The sequence below is a fragment of the Elgaria multicarinata genome, chromosome 10 (assembly GCF_023053635.1).
Source record: "Elgaria multicarinata webbii isolate HBS135686 ecotype San Diego chromosome 10, rElgMul1.1.pri, whole genome shotgun sequence".
Taxonomy (NCBI): Eukaryota; Metazoa; Chordata; class Lepidosauria; order Squamata; family Anguidae; genus Elgaria; species Elgaria multicarinata.
This window is the reverse complement of record NC_086180.1, coordinates 36,147,939-36,172,277: the sequence shown is the minus strand read 5'-3', so window position 1 is coordinate 36,172,277 and position 24,339 is coordinate 36,147,939. Positions and strand designations below refer to the sequence as shown.

Genomic DNA, 24,339 nt, shown 5'->3' with positions numbered 1-24,339 from the left:
TTCCGCTGCCACCCCCTTACTCCACAAAAAACTGTCTTGTCTTGGAGCTCCAAGCCCCAGGCAATTAAGTATGTTGCATAGACGCTAATTAGGAATCCAGAGAATTAAATAAATAATAAGGTAACTGGTACCAAGAGGGAAGCTATGAAGTGAGTTCACAATGAATTATCAAAATGTAACTGGCAAGGCAGTTTGGATAATATCCAAAGAGAGAATGTTGAATTATAAGTCATCACCAGAGATGAAAAGGATTATGTGAGAAATGGAGAGACATCAACCGGTATAATTGAGGGTCAGAATGAACTTAAAGATTTCACTTACTAATGAGTAAAAATTATTTCGTCAGGTATAAAAAACAATCTGATATATAGATGTTTAGAAAAATTATGTACTTAGGTTTAACTAGTAAACTTTGAGAAATGAAATCACTTTGCCAAAGACATATATCAAAATTAATTGTACCTAACTTGAAGAGTGTATGCTCAAGTTTTTGTATTTGTTTTGATCAAGGAAGTTTCTTTTAGAAGTCAGGATTATGAGCTTAGATTTATGAAATAGCAATTAATATTGACATGTTGGCAGTGAAGTAATATTTTGGAAACCACATCAATATGTGATTTAGAGTTCAGATGGCTTCTTTAATGTCTAAGCTCTTTACCAAGACTTTATAGAGAAGTCTTGGTAAGCAAAATGGATCCAGCCATGCTCTTTTGGAGCAAGAAATGCTTAGAAAGGTGATTCTATCTATCTATCTATCTATCTATCTATCTATCTATCTATCTATCTATCTAGGCAGCTAAAGGTCCCCAAAGGGCTGAACTATAGACAGATAGCTCAAAGTAAAACTAAAACAACAACCTCCTCTTAGCCCACTGCAAGCCCAGGGTTCAGAAACTATTTTTCTATACTTCTATTGCCTTCTGATGTCAGGATACTACTGCGTAAAGTTTGTATCTGAACGAAGAGCCACTTTCAGAATTTAGGTATCTTTTTCAATTCTCACCTCTTACCCAATGTGTATGTCTGGGCAGATACTTCTCCATTCACACAGTTGAGATGTACTGAAAAATAAATTCATTTACCGAATGACAACGGAAGAAACAATAATGTAAGAACTATTGGCTTTGTGAAACACAAAGAGTGTCATCACATAGGGGGGAAATCATATTTCCCTATCTTCGCTTCTTCACCCGCGTGTTTTGTCCCTCATTTCTTTCTCATTCTCAAGGGAGAAGAAAAAGGAAGTAAACAACGTGTACGTGGCCCATTCAGTGGGCTGTTTTGATTGTGCTGCTTCTCCTGCACACAGCAGGAGATAGCGGCAAGTTCCATCTCAAAAAATAAGTCGGACTTACTGGGGTGTGTTTTTTTGTTGCAAAAAGAAGGCTACAAGGGGAGGGAGGTGTGAAGGAGGGACCCACAAAAATCTGTGAGTGCCCAGTAATGAGTTTGCAATAAAACACTCATCTGATGGAGCTCAAAGAGTGCTATTCTGCAAATCCAAGGAAGCTTTGGCCAAAGTCTAAGTGAATAGCTGAAAATGGAACTCTCAAATTGATACTTAGAGTTTCCCTGTTGCTACCAAACATCTGATGCTCCTATTTTTGGGATGATTTCCAAGTTCAAAGTGTTGCACCTTGCAAGTTGCAGCTGTCCTGTCACACGTAGCTTGTTCCTTTAACAATGACCTAACATGCCAGATCTGGGGTCTCCAACATGGCGGCTGTGGACACCAATGGGCTCACAGACACTTCTGTTGGTGCCTGCTAGGCTCCCCCACTCCTAATTTTTTTTTAAATCCAAACATTTTTTTAAGCTGGGAGGTTAGCATGCTGCAATGCAAAGTGGCTTCAAAAGAGTGGTTTTGAGTTTTGGCCCTGATCTAGGACAAGTAACTTTTCTTTTAGTCTCCCCAGTGTTTTGTGACTGGCCATGCCCACCATAGTGGCCATTTTGTGAGTGCATCCATGATTCTCAAAATTCCAAATGTCCCCACTGACCCAAAAGGCTGGGGGGGGGGGCGTACCCTAGAGAGTCCTCCCCATTAAGTGAGGGACCTGCGCCAGAATAGGAATATCAGCACAGGAATTTAGCTCCAGCAGCCATGAAACAAGATAGCAACTGTAGTTCTTTATACCTGCCAGCAATTACCTCACATAGATAACTAAATAAGCACCTGCAGCTTCCTCACATTGTAAGAATTAACAAACTTTTCAGCAGCTCTAGAAAACCCAACGTTGTAACAATTACCTACCTTTGACCAACTCTGACATCCAAACACCAGGATTCTTCTTTCTTGACTCAGTTGTTCAGAACCTGAACTGCCACATATAGACACTAAGACCATTTAAGGGAAGGGTGAGCGGTCATACGCCAGTATATAGTTTTTTTCTCTGACAGTTGAGGCACAGCTACAAACGTTACAACCCAATTCCAATTGTAACAATGTTTGGTGTTGTCTCTATGTATCAAAACATCTCTGCAAGTTAACAGGCGAATGAGTCCCACCCAGCTACGCAAAATAAAGGCACAATGTTCAGCATGTTTCGTCAGAAAAGTCCCACAACTCCCAGTATTCTCCCAACAAGCTGGGACAATGCTTGGAGTTGTAAAACCTTTTTCTGTCGAAACATGAAGAGGACTGCACCTTAAGAGTCCTTGAGTCAGGTAGTATTTACTACCCACCTCTTGTGCTTACCATTGTGAGGCTTTACTATTTCCTAAACGTTTACAACTAAGTCTTTTTGAGATATATATATTCTGCTAACTTTCCTCCCCCTTTCCAGGGATTCTCCCATACGGATCTGACTCATGACTTTCTGACTCATTTTGCTCCGCTCTACCAGATTTTCGTTCTGCCTCCTTTGGGCATGTAATCATGCAAATATCGACACTCAGTTCTCTCTGGGATTTAGCAAATGTTTTAGTTGGCCAGCTTGGATTCTGTTGCATATAGATCTCCCCACTTTTTCTTATCAGGATTCTCACAGACGGATTCCAAAACTAGGGGATCTTGAAAAGCACAGCAGAATATATTTTTCTGAGAGCCCCCCCCCCCTTATCTTTTTTTACGATGCAGCTTGAACACATATCTGGATTGACTTTGGCTTTGAAATGGTCATGACTTTGGAATCTTTGGAATGTTTTTGGAAATAGCAGTTTCACAATTTTTAACAGAGTGCAAACATCAACTTACCATTTTATCTATGTGACTTCAGTTTGAATCAGATTAATTTCTCTGAAACCATAAATGATGTATTTCTATTGATTAGTACCACCTTTTCTATGAAAACAATATTTAGGTGTCAAAGGACTCCCCCCCTTTTAATCAAACTACAAGATCAAAACCTCGTGGTATGTAACTGAAATAAGAAATCATAGTCACGCTTCTAAGTTTAGCTTTCAGTAGACTCCTTGTATTGGTGGAAAATTCTACTCAACAGCCATAATCCAAAACACATTTTGATTTCCATGGGCTTAAATATACTTAACTGTGTTGTACTGTGGCCTATGGGTTTTGGCAGATATAGTGGTGTTTGTCAGGTCGTGTGTGGGCTTTCCTCAAGGAGGCACAGGCATACTCAGGTCTTCTCCACCATGGTGAGATGTATTGTATTTCTATTTAAATTGTAATACATTTTCTAAATTTGCATAATGTATGCAAATTTTATGCAAAACTGTATCCTCCTTTACAGTGTCCTCCTTGATCACTCCCTAGCCCCAGATGTTACATGTGTTGCCCCCTCCTCCCAACCACACTATGTGCTAGTGATTGAAACTGAACAAGGCTGTGAAGATCCTCACTTTTCTTGGCCGAGATTGCTGGAGACCAGCTTTGTGTTAGGGCACACTGACATGCTGCCTCTTTCATGGACTGAATTCATACTTACCCAGCACATCTACCTGTCCTTGCTAACTGCAGCAGGGAAGTCAAGTGATCCTGTGGTGTCCCCACAGCCTACCTGTGCTCCTGCATTCCAATGGCAGCTTCCCATGCAACTCAAGTTGCAACAGCTTATATATATTTGCTAGGATCGTTCTGCAGTGGTATAGTGTTTTTTTTAAATAACTTTCCCCTTCATCACAGATAAGATCCAGATTTCTTTCTATGGCTGCTATTTAAAGTAGAAAAATTAAGCATGCAAGGCCATACTATGCTTTTAATGTAATACGAAGCCCATCCTTGGGTGCTCCCACCACCTGAGTTTAGGCTGGGACCAGGGAAAGAAGTTTTAGTTGTGGCATCCTGCCTTTGGAATGTTCTTTCCCCATGAAAGCTTACCTTGTGCTGGATTTGATGTCCTCCAAGTGCCAGGCAAAGACTTTTTGATTTGCCTAGCCTTTTATCCATTTTTACCTGCTGCTGCTTGGTGAACTCAAAAGGTTATAATTTTATCTTCTGCTTCACAGTTTATTTAAAATCCACTTAGGCAATACCTTTATTAGAACTGACCAAAATGCCACAGAACTGTGTGCAAGCTTTCACGTTATCCAGAACTCTTAATAGGCTGGATAATACAAAAAGCAGGGGACACACACCTGCAAACAAAAGTACAAAGGCTAGGCCAGATATCGTGGCCACACTTACACCATCTTATTATCAACCCCCCCCCCAATATTTATTAATTACATTTCTGTACTGCCCAACAGCCAAAATTATCAGGGCAGTTCACAAAGCAAAACTTAAAACACAGTAAAACATAATACTGTATGTGGTGCAAAGCTCTAAAAATGCACTAACACCGTTTTTAAAATGGAAGGGCTAGAGAGCCTGAGGAAATAACAGAGGTCTTTCCCTGGTGCTGAAAAGATCTCAATGTAGGTGCCAGGTGAGCCTCTCTGAGGAGAGCAGTCCACTTAAAAAGCTCTGTCTTACCAGCCTCACACCTCACCTGGCAAGGATCCAGGCAGTTGTATATATAGAAGGCGATGATTCTTCACGGAACCTGGCTTAAGCCATTTAGAACTTTGTAGTTTAAAGACCAGAACTTTGAATTTAGCATGGAAATGGATTGGCAGCCAGTGCAGAGCATTTAGTACTGGTGTAACATGATCAAATTGGCCAATCCCATGAATAACCTCACTGCCCTATTTTGGACCAGCTGAAATTTCCAGACTATCTTCAAAGGCAGCCCCATTTTAAAACATTACAGTAATCCAAACAAGAGGTTACCAGAGCATGGATAACTGTAGCTAGGCTATCTCTGTCAGACGAGTTGGTATATCAGCCTAAGCTAATAAAAGGTCCTTTATGCCACCAAGGCCACCTGTGCTCCAGTTATAATGCTGGATCCAATAGCATCCCCAAACTACAAACTTGATCCTTTAGGGGGAGTGCAAGCCCCCTCCAGAACAGGCTGAATATCACTCAACCAAGCAGAAAAGCCATGAAGTACCTCTGTCTCCTCTGGATTGAGTCACACTTTATTGGCCCTCATCCGTCCATTACCACACCCAGGCACTGATTCAGAACACCCACGGCTTTATGTGGATTTGATGAAAAGCAGAGCTGGAGCTGGGTGTCATCCACATATCAGTGACATCTCAGGCCACATCTCCGGAGGACCTCTCCCAGTGGTTTCATGCTCACTGCCATTGGGGCTTACTCACAAGTAAATCTGCATATTCCCTAATGCTTAGGATCACAGCCTTGGGTTTAAAAGCTGACAGGCTGTACAATGAGATGAAAGGAAGAGAAAGTACTCTCCATACTAAAAGAGCCTAGTGTGGTATAGTGATTAGAGTGTGGGACTGGGAGATCTGGGTTCTAATCCTCACGCTGCCATGAAGCTCACTAGGTGACTTTGGGCCACTCACTGACTCTCAGAGTGTCATCACACAGAGAAAATCATGTTTGCTTACCATCACTTCTCCACCCCTGCGTTTGTCCCACATTACTTCCTCTTTTGAAAGAGGAAGTAAACAAAGTGCCAGTGTTTTGATTCCACTTCTTCTCCTGCACACAGCAGGAGATAATGACAACTTCCATCTTTAAAAATAAGTTGGACTTATTGTTTTTGTTTTGTTTTTTGTTTTGTGGAGCAAAGAAGGCTAGAAGGGGCAGGAGGTGCATGGGAGGCAGACTACATTGTGAGAAGGACCCACGAAAATCCACCAGTGCCCAGCCAGGAGTGTGCAATAAAACACTAGTGTGATGGAGCTCTCAGCCTAACCTCCTTCACAGGGATGTTGGAGGAGGAATGTGTAAGTTGCCTTGGGATCCCTGCAACAGGATATTTTAAAAAGTGGGATATTAATCGTAACAACAACAACAACAACGAATAAAATGGTAATAATAATACAGAATGAGAGAATGTAGTTTCATGCCCGCATTTCCAATATTAAACCATCAAAAACCACAAGCACACACAAACCACTCTGCTTAATCGACTGATGGTTTGGAGCAGAGAAGCAACGCGCTTGACTCAGACGGTAACCTTTGGAAAATCAGCGGCCCTCACTCCCTCCCCTCAGCGCGCTTGGCTGCCTGTAACGGAGTTACCGGGGTGTGGCTAGAGGCAGGAAGACCCGGACTTGGCCTCGGCAGGCAGCCGGAGGAAGCTCTGAGCCCAGGGCGTGGCGTATAACCAGAGCGCTGGAGCCTTTTCCTCGCCATTGTATTCGTAGCGAGCGGCGTTCGCGTCTCCTCCTGTACGTTGGTTCTAAAGCTCCGGTGAGTCCCGGGTGGGGGAGATGCGGGTGGCGGGGGAGAGCGGGAGATCGCGGCTTGTATGCTGATCCAGAGCTGTGTGGCTAAGAGCACAGTAAAGGATCGAGTTTATAGAAAAGCGGAGACCGTTGCGGGATGCTGCTCATACTAAAAACAAAACGGAATTCAAATCCCTTATTGTGGCTGCGCTGGAGCAGATCTTTTCTGCTTGGGACGCTTCCCTGTACTGCTGGTGCAAGTTGAGGTGAAACCGGGACAAGGGGTGACACGTCCCCCGCTTTGGGGCGTTGGTCCCCGATGGGCGTATCCCGACATCAGGGGGCGTGCTGCTCCGGGTTCTTGCGTTTATACGGTTGTTTTCTGGGAAGCCTCGGAATTCGCCGGCAACTTTCCTGCTTGCATTCTTTGAACGCTGCGCAGCTCAGTCCGGTTCTCTTGTTTTCTCTCCTCCCTTGCAGATTGTCTCCTTCGCCTGATCGAGCGGTGAAACCATGGCAGCGGTGAGTCATATTTTGCGTTCTCCTCTTGTTACATTTTTTAAAATTAGGGGCAGCCCCCCGATTCTAACATTAGCGCCATTTTACAGGAAATTTCTTGATGTGTACTTTTTCATTCTTGACTTTGCCTTTATCCCCGAGTTCTCTTTAAAGAGCTCAGGGCGACGTGCATTGGGCTTCGCGGTGCGCTTTGATCCTCACAGCAACCCTGCGAGGTAGATTAGGTTGAGAAACAGTCAAGCCATGTTCTTGGCATTGCAAAATAGCATTGTTGAATGGTCCTTGTTTTAAAACGATGCTTACTCGTGGGAACATACGTTTCCGCCCTAATTATAGAATTCAGTCAAGGCCCTTTGTACTCATGGCACCTTTCATCCCGTTCCCACAATTTCTCTTAGTGCCTCCCCCCCCCCCCCCGTTCTATACCGAAGAAAGAACGATGATCTGCAGTGAGTGGGAAAGTTCGAGATACGAATTGGGGCGTGGGGACTTTCACTTCTGCTCTGACTTTCTTATTGCTCAATGCTAGTTTCCGTCTCCATCCAAATGTTTAAACAGAAGTTGAATCAGGAATGCTGTGAACTCATCCAAATCATGTGAAATCCACGTCAGCCTTTTTCCATTCTTTTTTTTAACCATGTTTCCTGTACTCAGTAAATTTGTGCTGTGAGTGGGTGTTAGCCTATTTGGTTAAAATTATTATTATTATTATTATTGGTCTTCATTCCCCTTTCCTTCTCTTACGTTTCTCATTGTTTATTCTTTTGTGGTCAGGCTTCTAGCTCACTATATTGATTTTAAAACACACACACAGAACTCCTGAATGGCCTCTTTGAGTCCCCCCCCCCAAAAAAAAAGTTTTGAAGTGAATTTCTTCATTGTATTTGAAATACCTTGGCAAGACGTTCTTCTTGGTGTGGGCAAGAATGGAAACCGGGGATTACATTCCCTGTCTGGAACTCCTAATATAATGGAGTTGGCGGCAAACCATTTGCCCTTCTTGCCACAGCTCTAATCTAAATCTCCTGCTTCCCAAGGAGTAGCTGTTAGTTTAAGATTGTATGTTTTTTCCTCCATTACTAATAACAGCTCTGTGGGATGATTTAAGTTGATAAAGTAGAGCAAGGCCCCTCCTGCCTGCACCACAGCTTCATTATAAATTAGGACATTCTGGGGCATTCCACCCCCCCACCCCCGCCCCAGAACTGCCATGTCAGGTGTACTTTGACCGTGCTACAGCTTAGTAAGTTCATTCAAAAGGGAAATCCCTTTGAATACAGGCTGTGATTGGTAGGAGTACACCACTTCAGAGCAGTATATGACTGCATAGGGTTTTTTTTCTTAACAGATCCTCCCTTCACTGTTTCAAAACCACCACATTGGCTTTGTGATAAGCATGGCTGGATTGTAGTTTGGAGTCAAAACAATAAAAGCAGTTGTGGCTTTTCTACCACTTAGAGCAGCCATGTACAACATGTGACCCTCCAGACGTTTTGGCCTATAACACCAATATCTTTGGCCACTGGCCATGCTGGCTGGAGCATATGGAAGTTGTTAAAACATCTGGAGGGTAGCAGTTTGCTTATCCCTTAACAGGAACCGTGTCTCAAATCTGACTATTCCAGATGCCAAATAAATACATACTTTTAGATGGTATACTTGTACTACTATATGTAGAGAGCGGGTCAGTAATTGCAACATTGATGAAAGCCATTTAGATCCCACTCAGCAAATGAGTAATGATTGTGCATGTATTGTGTGAAAATAGGACCTTGTGGAAGTGCTCCTGAACTCATTTCCTAATCCGATAGAGGAGTGTAGGTATTTGAAAGGGGTTAAGCATCTCTCCCTCCCAACCCAAATGCTGATTTTCAGTTTAAAAATAAAATTGGAAGACTTCCTGCTATTTTCCCTTTTCAAAATTACCTGTCCAGACATGTTTTCTTCATGCAGGGTAAAAGATACGGGACCCCTTCTCTTTTTCCATATAGGTAAGAAAGCAGTATGATTTCCTAGAAGAAAAATGGCAGGGGAAAACTGGTGAAGGCTGCAATCCTATACTGAGGAGTAAGTCCTATTGAACTAAATGGGATTTACTTCTTAATAGGATTGCTCTTGATGCTTCTCTTTCCTTGCTCATTCCTTCCTACCTGCACTTTTGCTCATGAAAAATACAACTGGGAGGCTGTTCATGTGTCTCCCACATTGTATACAGTTCAGCTCTGCTGTGATATTCAGAGCAGCATGTCAAAACATAAAAGGTCTGAGGAATGGGCAAACAGGAGCTGACAACAAAGTAATGTAATTATCCAGTCCTACAGAAGATGCCCAGGTTGGTAATATGCTGTTGTAAAAGTTGCTGACACTATATATATATATGTGTGTGTGTGTGTGTGTGTGTGCTTGGTCTTGTTCCGTTGTAGCAGTGCCTGTGTGGTTTGTTCTATAGCTGTAGTGTTATATTGCAGTACCATGCCCTTAATGTCTAGAGTAATCTTCCTGCTGCAGTGTTTACCTGCTTTCTGTGTAACTGGAGAAGTTTCCTTGACCTGACTGACTTACCTTTCCTAACAAAGCTGTCTCTATAGCAGCGCTTGCAGATGCCGAGTGTGTGTGTGTGTGTGTGTTTGTGTTTGCATCAGCTATAAAGGGAACATCAGGGATTTCCTCTTTAAAACAGCACAGTAGTTTGATCCTTGTCTGGTTGCTGTTTGTATGCCCTATAAAGAGATACAGAATTTATACGGTCATATATTCTTCATAACTGACATTTTATACATGTATTTTATTCCTGAGTATCTGTATTCCATAGGAAGTAATCCTAAGAACACACACCTTGTACATGTTTAAAAAGTAGACCCCCCATGTGGTAATTTGTTGTTAGGCTGTATGTAGAGATGACAGCATTTCAGACCAGGGCAGATATGAGACAGTATAATAGATCTGTTATTGCCCATGGTAGACATATGACTGCTGTTTTTGGTTACACAGGATGTGAAGGTTTTTTGAAGCATTGTCCTGGGGGATGAGGGGGTGGGGAGAAGAGTGGCTTGGGGAGACATGGCCAGAACTAGCTCCTGCCAATGAAATTTGCAGCTGAAACCAGCAAGGTGTCTATAATAAATAGGTGCCTAGTTCAATGGCACAAATTGGCCATACAATAAAAAAGACATAAAAATCAGTGTACTAATGGAAGAAGGTCCAAACAAGGGCCTGTAATGAGGACCATGGGAAACCTCTTTCCAAGATTTATTTCACAAAAGCTGGGTATTGAGGCCCAAGTATCTGAATGCAAAAAGTGACAGAAAGTGGTGAACAGATCTTGGAATAGTGTGTGGATCACGCTGCTACTTGATACAATTATCTGTAGGAGATCATGCAATTTCCCCATTAAACTGCTGGTTTGGGTGCACCCAATAAGAATATATTCGCAACTTTAATCTCTTGAATTAATTATCAAAGAGACCACGGATAGGCTTTTAAATGTCCTGTATCAAAGTGCTAGGTTTTTTTTTCTTTCAGTGTAGAGACATGGAGCTTCTTTACATGAGCAATTTATTGCACACTCATGGATGTTTGCAGGTCCTTTACATGACGCTGTCAATCTCCAGGAAGTCTCCCACACTTTCTCCTGGTAATCTTGCTTTAAAAAAACCTGGAGATAATGCAGCATTTAAAATAATCATGGGATGTTCCAGCATGTAAAGCTGGCGCAGTGTATAGTTTTATTGAACTTAATACCATTGCTGAGAAGGGACATTTTCAATTCAATATCATGTGGTCACCATCTACAGGAGCCTGTTGTAAATGTGAAAAGACTCCAGAAGAAAAAACCGCAGTAAGGATACGGGGGTTTCCCTTAATGTAGAGGCACCATTGTATCAGTATGATAACAGTTGTCCAAAAAGAATAAACAAGGGTGACAGGTTCTTAAAGTATCTGCTTAAGAATTGTGGGTGTACTAAGGGCTGAAGTAGATGTCACACAAGAAACAATCTTCCAGGGTTTTGTTTTAAAAACTGGGAACAAGCTCTGGAAGAGCAGTGAGAGGGGATGCATAATTGTTTCCAATCCCGTTATTGTCCACTACCTGTCCATCCGTCTCCCCACCCCCCACCAGCAGCTGATTTCTCTCCATGGAGGAAAAAAGATTGAATATTCTGTATATATTTTTCCTGTGATGAATAAAAAACTAGTCAGGGAGATTTAGTGAACATTTGGCAGGAGTGGAGAAGGCTAAGCAGTCCCTCCACTGCTGAATTTCCACTCAAACTGCAGACTCCCATAATTGCTCTTCATTAACCCCCCCCCCCAAGATGTCTTTACATTGGGACATTGTTCAAGCATGTCCTGTGTAATATTTAGTTGGAGCCCAATTTTCTGTTTTATCCTCTTTTTACATCACCCTTGTTATCCAGGTGTAGACAAGTTTTTGCCCTCTAAATATTTTGGACTACAACTTCCATGAGCCCCACCCAGCATGGTCAATGGGAGTTACAATCCAAAATATCTGGAAGGCATGCTGGCTTAGCCTACCTTTTCCCCTACTTACCTTCTGCTGCCTGTCTGGTTTTCAGAGTGCATGTATGCAAAAGGCTTGATTGTAGTCTCCCTCCCTGTGGCTTCATTTACATCGACCTGGCTTGCATATAACGACAAGCCAGAATATGGGTTGAGTCTGTATTGACTATGGGTTGTTGTTGAATCATGGGTTGTCATTATGTACAAACCCCACACTTTAGTTTAATTATAGGTTGTTAACCAACAACAACCCAGGAAGAGAACCCATAGTTCGTTGTTGGGTTGGGGACTCTTGTTTGTTTGTTTGTGTAGGGTTTGCATGTAATGGCAACCCACCATTCAGTAACAACCCCCCACTCAACCTCACTCTGGACTGTCACTATATGTGAACCAGGCCATAGTTTAAGTCTGCTTTGGAGATTGAAATCTTTGACAGGCTGGTAGTTTTCTGAAATATCTAGGCCTTGCTCTTGAAAACCTTCTGGTTAATTGTTTAATCAGTTCCATCGTTTCTTTTACTTGAAAGCCTTGCATTACAAAAGCTAAACGTGCATTTACTTGCCAGATCAGGGTGCAAAGTGATACAATGTTTTTAATTGGGATTGTGTGTGTGAACAGAAATTTATTGCAAAACTCTGCATACAGGATTGATTCTTCCGTCATTACATGTTTATTTTTCCCTTCTGTGATCTCTCTCTCTCTCTCTCTCTCTCTCTCTCTCTCTCTCTCTCTCTCTCAAAAAAAAAAAAACAACACACACACTTTGTTGGAATTTGCCAAGATTCATGTTATGATAAGATCCAGGAATCAAGTTAACAGCACTCACACAACCTCTGCGTAACTCTTTCCAGCTACACAGGGCACTGTAAGCAACTTCCAACTTGAATAATGAATAATTGGGATTTTCTTCCCACTTGTAATTTTGTAAGTGCTATACTTATCCTTAAAATATTAATGAACAAATAATAAGATTAAAAGAGAAGTTGGCTAAGAAGAGTGTCCGTTAAAAAAAAGAAGGCAGAAAAACGTCCAACAATTCCCAGCATGCATCAGCCAGCATGGTGGCTGGAAGGATGCAGGGAGCTGTGGGACTTCTTTCTGTCTAAACATGTATATGATCGTGTGCTTAGTTATTTGGGAATAGTCTTTTGATTAGGCAAATTATAAACTCAGCTGGAAAATGGCATTGTGAAATTAGTTTTAACTTGGAGCCCCTTTCAAGCATTCAAAGTCATAACCATGGAGGGGACATGCAGAAACACACATCACCTGCACCCTCCCAACCTTCCCATGTTAACTGGAACATCTGAAGGGAGAGTGTAATGGCCATAAGCTGAATGTGACAACTGTCCCTTGCACAGTTAGAGTTCTTGATCCTGCAGGGGACTGTAACTGCATTCAGCCAAATATGGTTACAGTCTCCATCCACACCTGGTTCAATGAGGGTGGGCTGGATCGTGCATCCCTGTGTCTCCTCCATGGTTAGGATTTTGAATGCCTGTAGTGGGCTATAGTGCCAGGGCAGGCAAATTGTGGCCCTAAAATGTTTTCATCAACAACTTTTTTCAGCTGTAGTCATCATAGCCAATGGTGAGGGTTGATAGGCATAGCCAGTGGCGAGGGTTGCTAGGAATTGTACAGGCCAAAACATCTGGAGATTGACAGGTTTTCTGCCCCTGCTGTAGTGCCTTAACAGTGGGGGAATCAAGATGGTTCATTTTTCTCTTAGCATTAGACACATCTGGAGAAAAGATGTGTGCCCAAATTAAACATGTATTTTATGGTGGAATGAATCCCCATTTCAGCTAGTTTTCTGGGGTTCCCCGTTTATCTATGTGAAGCACTTTCGAGGTAGTGTTGTGTAACAGCAAATAGGAGAAGTCTACAATTATTGGCTAACCAAGGCAAAAGTTGTAGATGCCATGTCCCTCTTCACCCCCTGCTTTTCCTGTGTGAAAGCCATGGAGAGTACATACTAGCATATGGGTTGCACTCTCTCTCTCTCTGTCGAGAGAGAGACTAGCATGGTAGCTGACCCATTGAGATATAATGATTCATTTTAAATTTGTAATGACATACATCTACTGCCAAATTAAATACGACTGTTACTCATATTCCAATTCTGCTTTGTCCTCTCCCTTTCCTTTTGGCTTATGGTTGCCTTCTGTACTTGCTAATTTCTAACCATAGAGCAGATCCATTGAAACAATTAAGTACATAGCTGAGTTTTCTTGTTGGAGTCAAAGAATATAAAGTCACCCCCTGATCCGTAAGAAGCTTACATACATTAAACTTGCTCCTATCAGAACTGTGCCCAGCAGTGTAGACTTAAAATACTGAGGGGAGAAGCAGACCCAAATGGAAATGCTCATTCACACAACCATTTTCTTATGGCATATGGCAATGTGATATCTACAATAGGGTTAGATGAACAAGGAAAAACAAAAGTTATTGTAAGAGTTGAAAATAACAGTTTGCTTCTGATAAAAAAGTACTGTGAATTCTTAGACAAATCTACTGTGCCATAACACTGCAATGATGCATAACCATTGTTGTGTTTAATTTTTCTATGGGTGCCAATAGCTCCATAATTCTGTGGAGCCTTTGCTGACTGGATTTTGTAGGGAAGCTAGTTGTTTAGGTGTCCTCCTATTCGTCTTCTTTAGACCTCCAAATTCTCATTTTTCTGAGTGGCAGAATGTTGGTAATGTTTCAGTTCATGGTTTTACAAGCTTTCCCCCTGAAAGAAGACACTTTCACTTACTATTTTAGTTCTGCTTAAGAATTGAAATTGTGCCAAATCTTTTAGCTCACTGTTGGTAGACATGGACACATCCCTGGCTAGAAAATAATGTTTGTGGTTCTATTCATAAGGCCAATGGCCCTTGAACATGGCGATCAGACTAATATCACCAAAAGTGTAGTGTGTTAAAGAAATGTTATTTTTCTTCTAGTATAAAAGAGGTACCGTGGAGGACTTCCCTGGCTTTGATGCTAGAGCAGATGCTGAGGTCCTTCGTAAGTCAATGAAAGGCTTGGGTAAGTATTAGTTGACTTATAAACTGGATCTTTATTTATTTATTTATTTATTTATTACATTTCTATACTGCCCAATAGCCAGAGCTCAGAATTTCAAAAGAGTAGAGTTGGGATAAGCCTATTTACTCTGTGCTTCCTGTCACATCTTTATCACCTCTACCCGCAGCCTTTTCCACAACAGAGGGATAGCTTCTCTGCTCATGTAGGCTTTCCATGCGATTCCAGACTCTAAATTTCTAGGGTTCTAAGTTGCATGGGGAAACTCCATGACTAGATCATCCTCCCCTTTTTTCTATATCATGCTGCAGACATTAAGCTCCAACAGATGGAGTGTCTCTATCTGAACGACTTATTGCATGTTACCTATGTGATCGATCCTTCTCTGTAGCAGCCGCCATCCTCTGGAAAACCCTCCCTCGTGTGGTTCAAGAGGTGGAAAATTTAACATCCTTTAAATGCCTCCTGAAAACATATCCTTTTAGCTTTATCTTTCCATGGTTTATAACTTATTTTGGTTTTATATGGTATTTTTTTAAAAAAATAAGTTTTAAATCTTGACTTATTGTATGTTAAGGTTTTAATTGTAAACTGCCAAAGACCCTTGGCTATTGGGCAGTATAAAAATGTAATAAATAAATAAATTTGGGACCAAGTTACAATTCTTGCTTCCTCCCCTGAGTTAGCAATTTTTCATTGATATTTGCATAAGGAAAAGTTAGGATTACATAATGACCCTGTTCAGACAACACACTAAGCCATGGTGGTTAAGCATTTGAGCTAAACACTATGGCTTAGCTTGTTGTATCAACCATTTCTAACCATGGTGGCTATATAACCACACTTTAACCACACTCACTAAGCATTTGCTGCAGAAGCTTTAGCGGCCTAACTATGGCTTAGTGTGTTGTCTGAACAGGCTCTTTGAGAAAAGTGCTTACTCATATTTCATGAGTTCCAGTGAAAGAGGAACTGTTAATACTTACACAAGAATTCAATTGTACTCTGCAAAACTCTTCAGAAGACAATGGAACTCTTGTTTAAAGATATGGATTAATAATTAGCTTTATTATTAATTTTACTGGCATTCTTGAAATGTTAATGATTTTCTCAGTATGCCATCTTATGTAAATACTGATTAACCAATAAATTAAGACAGGAAGCAGGGAACAAGACATCGGCCCAAACGTGCTGTTCCCTGCTTTTCTCTCTCTGAAAAGTTGGGGCCAGAGCTGAGCCAAAATGGAGGAGGAAGTATCAAAACGTTTCATGAAAATCTTTGCCCCTGTGAAATGCATTTCCCACTTTGATGATTACTTGGTGTCTCAGAAAAACTGGGCAAAAATGTTTGCCCACTCAAAATGTGGGCATGAAGCATTGCTCTTGGTCTAATTTGGCTTCATGATGTCACCACTAGACAAATCTTATTGGCGAGGGTAATACTCCTTGATCTCTCTCTGATTTGGTGTTGTGACATTGGTTGCCTAATCATGTAATATTGTAATGCAATTATCTCAGGAGGAACCCAGTTTTAGGGTGTGTTTGTTTTTAAATGATACTGAAGCAGTAGATCAGGGAAAGGAACCATAAACAGGTGGTGAGCAGTGCCTGAAAAAGGTAAGGGGGTACATGAAACTTGCATCCTCCCCAAACACTTCTCTTGGGACAAACATTTTCATGGATAAAAAATTGGTGCAGCCCTACTAATAAATATATGTTCCTACAGAGTTACGCTTTTAAAAGTGGCCTAAAAATAATGTTTGTAAAGAGACATTTATATAGTGTTCTCCCAGGAACAAAGGATTGCTAGAAAGTGAATGTTGACGTATTATGCACTTTACTTTCAACATTAGGTGATTCATTCATCTACAAAATGTTAATATTTATCTTCTTGCAATAAGTCACTGTGTTTTTAATTTGCATAATTTAAGGAACTGATGAAGAGCCAATCTTGAAGATCTTAACTAGCAGAAGCAATGCTCAACGGCAGGAGATTGCGTTGGCTTTTAAAACCTTATTTGGCAGGGTAAGGAGACTGCTTTGAGTTGACCTTGCATCCGTATGCAATATTACATCTGTATTTTGTAATGGATAATATTTTGGTCTGCTGCTTACATTTTCTATATTACTTCAGATTCTCTCTCCGTTCTCCTGCCCCCTTCTCCTTTCTTGAACTTTTCATTTGTCCTAGTTTGTACGTTTGGAGGATTAATGTTAAACCATGTTTCTCATTCATTTGGCTTCTTCCTTTCAATTAGGATCTCGTCAGTGACCTAAAATCGGAACTTACAGGCAAACTTGAGACTCTGGTGGTGTCTCTGATGAGACCTGCACGGCTTTTTGATGCCCACGCATTGAAGCATGCCATTAAGGTAAAATTGGTGGCACAAAATAAAAAATATTGTTGACACGTTTATTTTTCTAGGACTGAGGCCGTAGCTAGACCTAAGGTTTATCCCAGGATCATTCTGGGTTCATCCCTGCCTGAGCACTGGATGCCCTTAGATGAACAGGTTTGACCCCAGGACAATCCTGGGATAAACCTTAGGTCTAGCTACGGCCTGAGTCTCCTTCTTTCATTGTCAGATTTCCTATTACAATAATTGATCTGCTTGGTTATTTATGGTGATTGATTTAATCTTAATGACTTCATTAATTTTCCTATCCTCTTGAATAATTTCAGAGAAATCGTAGTAATCAAGTTTTCAATGGTCTTTTGTCTTTTGAAGGAAGAACATACAGTGTCTGGCCAGTAGAGTCTGTGCAATAAAGCCATGCAGGCCACCACCTGAATTTTACAATTACAGTGTGTACTTCGTTTCAAACTCTCCTTTTATGTTAAATTTATGATTGCACCTCAGTGTATGCTGTTCTGCTTCCAGTGGGTCTGCAACCTTTTTAGGAGGGTTGCTAACAGCTTTGACTTGTGAATAACTGCATCCTGGGTGAAGCCCTTTGGAAGAAGGGAACAAGTTAGAAAAGTACATAAGAAGAGCCGTGCTGGATCAGAACAAAGCTCTATAGTCCAGCATCCTGTTTCACAAAGTGGCCAACCACAGTGTGGTTGGAATAAGTTTCCAGTGTCTATGACCTCCGGCTCCTAATTCCAAAATGAGGAAGAAAAACAGCTGAATGTGGACTGAGCATGCTCAGTGGGTACAGAATATTGAGAGTGTGCAGGGGCGGGTTGGAAAAACATAAGTGGAGTGGAAATGGAATGGAGTATCTGGAATCCTGAACAGATGCACTTCCCATTGGCTTGTAGTCATGACAAATGTATCTTCCATGAATTTGTCTAGTCCCCCGTTTTAAACACATCTCAGATAATGGCCATCACTGTATTTTATAACTTCCTTTGCCTGTCCTGGATTTCCTGCCAACCAACTTAATTGGTCATCTCCAGGTTCTAGTATTATATGTAACTATGTATCCACTTCCTCCATAACATGCATAAACCTTTATCATGTCCCCCACCTTAAATGCCATTTTTCTAACCTAAAAAGCAACCCCATGCAACTGTTTCAAATGTAGCTGGGTTTATATTGCCTTTTTAACTTTTTAATGTTTTAAATTTATACTTTTTATATTTTATGGTTTTTAATTGTGCACTGCCCAGAGAGCTTTGGCTGATGGGCAGAATAATAATAATAATAATAATAATAATAATAATAATAATAATAGTAGCAGCCATTCCTTGGAAGGAAAGTGTTTTAGCCCCCTGGTCATTTTGGCTGCCCCTTTCAGATAGCCTTCCCTAACCTGGGGCATGTCTACACCAGCCCTAAATCCCTGGATTGTCCATGGATCATTCCTGTGCATCCAAATGCCACACAGGGGATCCCGGGAGCAGGCAGGGATGATACCTCCATTTTCCTTAGATAACCCTTAGGTGTAGATAGGGCCCTGGTGTCCTCCAGAAGTTTTGGTCTAAATTTCCCAGCTTTCCTGACCATTGACCATGTGAGCTGGGGCTGATGGGAGCTGAAGTCCAAAACATCTGGAGGGCACCAGGGTGGGCATGACTGTTCTATAAAGCCTACTGAGTTTACAGTATCCTCTAAACACTTTTTGCTGTTGATGTTCAAATTAAGCTTGGGGCTTAGGCAGGGTTGGAAAAAAATACTTCTCTGAATGTTTCGTAGAACCTTTTGGTTAGACTAGAGAATGCTGAGCTAGCTTGCTGCAAAGTCAGTTGACATAGACCAGGCCACCAAAGGTGCTTCTGCTTTCATTCTGCAATTGCCCTGCCTGATTCAAGGAATTTTTCAGGGCTCCAGATAATGTCCTCTTTGATTTGAATCTCTCCTGTGTTTTCCCGCTGTCTTTTTTCTTTCTATAGAACGTCCTTTAAGGCAGGAAAGGCAGAATAGCTGCACAATGTCTTCTAATTGGTAGCTCTAGACGCCGTTCATTTGGCACTGCCCCAAGATTCAGTTTGTTTGCTAGTACAGTCACTATTCAGTTATGTAAACAGCTACCATCCCAATGACCTAACTGCTCTGAGTAAAGTATTCTAGCCAAATATTGATTTTTTCCCCAACTTGGAATTTGGAGGACGGACGGGAACTGCAGTGTTTAATTTACTGGGATAGCTCAGAAAACCAAAAGCCTATGATTTAATGTTGATTCAAGAGATAAAATCAATGAGCTGACAGATAAAAGCAAGGACAGGGATGGAGAATGTAATTCTGGAGATATTTTTTTTTAATTCCCTCCTTTTGAAAGGATTCTTGTGTGTGAACAGTTCTATGTGTTAATGATTAACGGCTGTCTTCCTCATGCCAGCTTGGTTGTATTATGCAGAATCAGTCAATCTGTGTAGAGCTTGACTCCTGGTGAAAGCAGCCATTGATGCTGCTCCATGCCACCCACCTTTGCCTCTGAGGCTGAGAGTACATACTTGGCATCAGGCCCCAGTCTGGGAATCCACATCTCTGCCTATCACCTCTGAATGCTTGCAAATACTCTCCTGGAACCCTCACTGGATGAAAATCAGTGGTCAACCTGGATATCTGAAGGACCATCTGTACCTTCACGAACTGTCCACATGCCTTGTTGCACATTACTCTGCTAGGTGTGCAGGTAGGGATGTGCAGTCAAGACTTTTCAGTAGTGGCCACCACACTGCAAAATACACTTCCTAAGGCAAACTTCCCCGAGTTCGTGCCCTTTAGAAGTTGTCAGATTTCAGCTGCTATCATCCCTAGCAGCCTGCCCTTCACTGCATTGCCAACTTCTGCGCAGATGAACTCAACCAGCGTTCTCTCCACCCCTTAAACTGATGGCAGGAATTTGCCCTAGGTGTAAAACATCTCTGTGCATTCTGCCAAAATACTTCTTTGATTCAGAAGTGTTGCAATTGCATGCTGGATATTTGAGATTTCTTAAACTCCCAAAGTAGGAAAATGAATCACAACTGGGTGTCCGCCATGAAGTCACCCAGAGGTTAGACAGTACAAATCTGGGCTTGCAACAATTAGGTATTAAAAAGATTGGTTTTTTAAATATAGTACTTGTAGAGTTGGAATTTAAACATGGAGGTTAGAACAAAGATGCAGCTAAACAAACTAGCAATTAAAATAAATGTATTATAGAGGTAAAACTAGTTAGATGTCTGGGTATTGGAATGGTACCGGATAGTTAGCTGTCTCAAGGAAGACATCTACACAGTAAAAGAAAAAAAAAGTATAAATCCAATATGTAATCATAACTTAGATGTAGAGCAATGCAGTTTAATAAAATTTGTATATACAAATATACTTAAAGCAACATAGAATAGGAGCCAAAACATAGTTGAAAATTTAATCTCCTTCATTAAACTCAACAATGGCTTCCTCTTTCCTATCTTAAAAGCTGAACAAAGATGTCAGTTATAGTTAACCTTTTCTTTAAAAAGCAATCTTGAAATCATTAGCAGGCTTGCTATTTCCTGCTTGCATTTGCTACTTGTCTTAATCAGAGCATAGTAGCCATTGACATGACAAGCCAAAGCCTTTAAATCTACCTTCTCTTTGGTTCTGTTGCAAACTTTGTTGTAGGAGAAAGATCGGAAGATCAAGAAAGATTGGCTCAAGTATGTCACTTCCTGTAAATGTTAGAGGAAATACTGTGAGCTCATTGTGTCCACACCACAGCTGGAAATTTGCCATCTTGTAGTACTACTGACAATAGGGAAAGGTGACCAATCCATATTTTTTGAATGAAAACCAGCTACTCTGCACGTCTACTGGGAGAGAGGATTTTCTATTTAGATTTATTAAATGGACAGTATCACAGGAACCCTTATTTCAGCTGTTAAGTCTGCCACAGATTTCCTGTATGACTCAGTGTCAATTCTATTTATACAATTTCATTTACTGTTATCGGTCATGAGGAATTCAGGAAGCAGAACTTGGTACTCCTGAGCATTATGGATTTCTTTCCAGTGCATTGAAGCTATGTAAGCATTTTATTATATTTTAATAGATTAAATATTGGGTACGAAGTAGAATAAAAATCATGATTTTATTTCGCAGAGTATAAAAAGCAAAGAGGCTGTAGAAAGTGAGACGCTTCCTCCTCCCAATCTTTTAACCGATAGAGTTATACTAGCTGTGTGTACTGAGCAAAAGTAATGTGATATAATTTCATCAAGTGATTCCATTGGTTGCAGGGGGCAGGAACTGATGAAAAAGTCCTGAATGAAATTCTCGCATCTAGAACACCTGCTGAAATCCGCAATATAAAGAAAGTTTATCAGGAAGGTAAAATACAGTATGCTGTTTTGCTATATTTGAAAGAGCTTTTGGAAAATATGAAATATTAGAATAAGCGTAGTAGTGAATATGTAGAATGTGGCTTCAGTTCAATTCTTGCTGAGATGAGTGTTGTGAAAGTTGCTCCTTTATTTTTTGAGTGCATTTTCTACCGCAGTGATGGGCAATTTGTGGTTTTCCAGATGTTTTGGCCTACAATTCCCATCAGCATAGCCAGTGGTGAGGGATGATGAGCTTTGTAAGCCAAAACATCTGGAGGGCCACAAGTTGCCCATTCTTGTTCTAGCACTTCGCACTATATAATTAGATTTGCTTCCTTTGATGCTCTCCATAGGATTTCATCTACTCAATAATATGGGAAAAGGATTTTAACAATAAGTGAAAAGGGGAATTTGTATCACTTCGTGATCTGAAAAGGCTAATTTTTAACATTAATTGTAGACTAAGCCTTTGCATCCTAGGTAACTATGTGGCTCTAACGTATTGAATACTTTGAATGAGCGTGTCTAATTTTGGGTGGGGGCGGGGAGAAAGCACTTTGCCAGGAAGTAGTTGTAAGTAGGGTATGAAGCTGTCAAAAGCCCTATTCATGCATTATCTGCACACGAGGCTGTTGTATAGAGGAGTGACAATGAATACTCTACTGGACCCGGTGTCCGCTTGTTCATTGTGGATGCAGCTACAGGATGCCTGGATGTGAGTAGCTGAATAAATGTAGATGCTTCGCATGATTGGGGCCCTGATCATATGGAGGGCGTATGCATTTTCAGCTACTCACATGTAGGTGCCTCTTTGCAGACATCTATGTTAAATGTATGGTCGTTGAGGATGCATGTTAATGGCGTCAGGACCAGTGGCATGGTCCTGCTTTTGCTACACCATGTAGTAGCCCTACACACATAACGTGTGAATAGGCCTAGTAACTCTTCTTGTGCTGGGTTTACAAATAATGCACCGTCCTCTTTTTCTAGATCTGGCTTGGCACCTGTCTTTTTACCTGTTCCCCTCTTTCTGGTCCTCTGAAGACTCAATGATAGCCGTTTGTGCATTTTAAGAGTATAATTACGTCATACCAGCAAGGTTGACATTGGGTACACTCTTCCACATGGCATTCATTACTCTCTTTGCTGATGCCTGTGTAAAGATGCCCATCTATCACTTGTAACTCTTAACAACTAGAGTATCATTTCTTTCTACATTAAGGTAGTTTAAATTTTGTTCAGTGATGGATATGTACTCTCTTGTTGCAGAATATGAAGCCAACTTAGAAGACCATATAACATCAGACACCTCTGGTTTTTATCAGAGGATGTTGGTAGTTCTTCTTCAGGTAAGCTTTTACAGTAGAAGACTTGGTTATAAAATTCAAGGCAAGGGGTATTTTATTAAACAACATTATGGCTTCAGTGTACATGTTTTTCTTCTTTGTCGATTCATTTGCTCCAAAGCTGATCAATGTGTGGGTGTCCGGTAACCTCAGGTGGTCTGGGGGCAATGCAATCAGACCGTATAATACCTATACTGCAGCAGCTGCCCTGGTTACTGGTGTGTTTCCAAGCCTAATTTAAAGTGCTGATTTGAGTTTTTAAAGCCTTGAACAATTTAGGACCAAATTAATCAATTTATGATCTTCACCCATATCACTTGCCAGCACTTGAAGATCAGCCACAAAGGCCCTTCTCACTTGGCTACCTTTGAGGGCAGTTAAGTGGGCAAGTATTGTATATGCCAGAGGGTCTTTTCTGCTGTGGCCCCCACACCTCTGGAATAAGTCACCATCAGGGTTCCACCAGGCCTCATCATTGCAGGATTTTAGGAAAGCCCTGAAAACTTTACTCTGGCTTTCTCCTGACTGTGTTTTATCATAGTGGGTTGTAGCTGCAGTTTTGCATTGGAGGTTTTGATTGTGCTGGTATTTGTGGGTTTTTTGTTTTGTTTTTAGAATGTTTGCTGCTGTTCCTGTTCCTGCTGTTTTTTTTATTACTGTATCATGTGAATTTTCTGTTGAACTTTACCTTCGGAGGTCTCCTGCCCTAGCAGGTGGTCTAGAAATATTTTAAATAAAGCCAGGGTTCAGATATTCACCCTTCCTGGCATAGCCTATGTGCATCGGATGATGGGGATATGCTTTGGGACTGTGTATGAATATGATATATTCCGGGCACCCATCCTCATTTCTAAGACCATCTTCCCTCTTCCCTTGAAGTGAGTGCCTTTTATCCATCTTAACCCAATTCTCATCTGCTCGTCTACTCCACGGTTCCAAGATGGGCATCTCTTGTCCAAATGTCCTTTCAATAGCAATGATGTCCTTTCAATAATGACACTAAGGGCGCTTTCCCATAGAGGTTTTGGGCCTGCTTATTCACCATCCAAAGCTCAAAAGCTACATGGCCATGTACGGTCTGGTCTCCTGCTCATCTACATATTGGAGGCAAGGAATTGCATAGCCTATATGCAAGATATACAGTACACCTAAAGGAAAGACAGTGTGGATACAAAAAATTATTTGCGATATCATCATCCTTTTTTGATAGCACTGATTTTTATAAGAAGTTTAATAATAGTTTTGATTCATGTGTTCATTAACCCATGCTTAAGTTTGCCTTTTATCCCATTTAGGCTAATAGAGATCCTGATGGCCCGATTAACGAAAGCCTAGTTGAGGCAGATGCTCAGGTAGGTGGAGACGCAACCAGCCCTACCCACCCAAATGTGCTAGAAACAGCATCTTAAGATACATGCAAGTTAGAATTCTACTTGAGAATGTGATTGCAACATGGAAATTGTATTTGCAGCACAGGCAATTATGTGTGCATTATGAATCTTGGAGGTAAAGCATCTTTGAGAATCCAAGATT

General features: G+C 41.2%; 1 protein-coding gene across 1 annotated transcript in view; it reads left to right on the top strand.

Annotated features, from left to right (window-relative positions):
- The first annotated feature begins 6,571 nt into the window (after window positions 1-6,571).
- The window catches only part of ANXA5 (annexin A5), a 33,457-nt gene continuing 15,689 nt past the window's right edge, over window positions 6,572-24,339 (top strand). Inside the window, exons 1-8 of the mRNA XM_063135228.1 lie at window positions 6,572-6,673; window positions 7,129-7,170; window positions 14,643-14,727; window positions 16,656-16,750; window positions 16,983-17,096; window positions 21,377-21,467; window positions 22,730-22,809; window positions 24,102-24,158. Of these exons, the coding sequence (XP_062991298.1) occupies window positions 7,162-7,170; window positions 14,643-14,727; window positions 16,656-16,750; window positions 16,983-17,096; window positions 21,377-21,467; window positions 22,730-22,809; window positions 24,102-24,158 (531 nt within the window). The 5' untranslated portion in view covers window positions 6,572-6,673; window positions 7,129-7,161. The remainder of the gene's footprint in view (window positions 6,674-7,128; window positions 7,171-14,642; window positions 14,728-16,655; window positions 16,751-16,982; window positions 17,097-21,376; window positions 21,468-22,729; window positions 22,810-24,101; window positions 24,159-24,339) is intronic.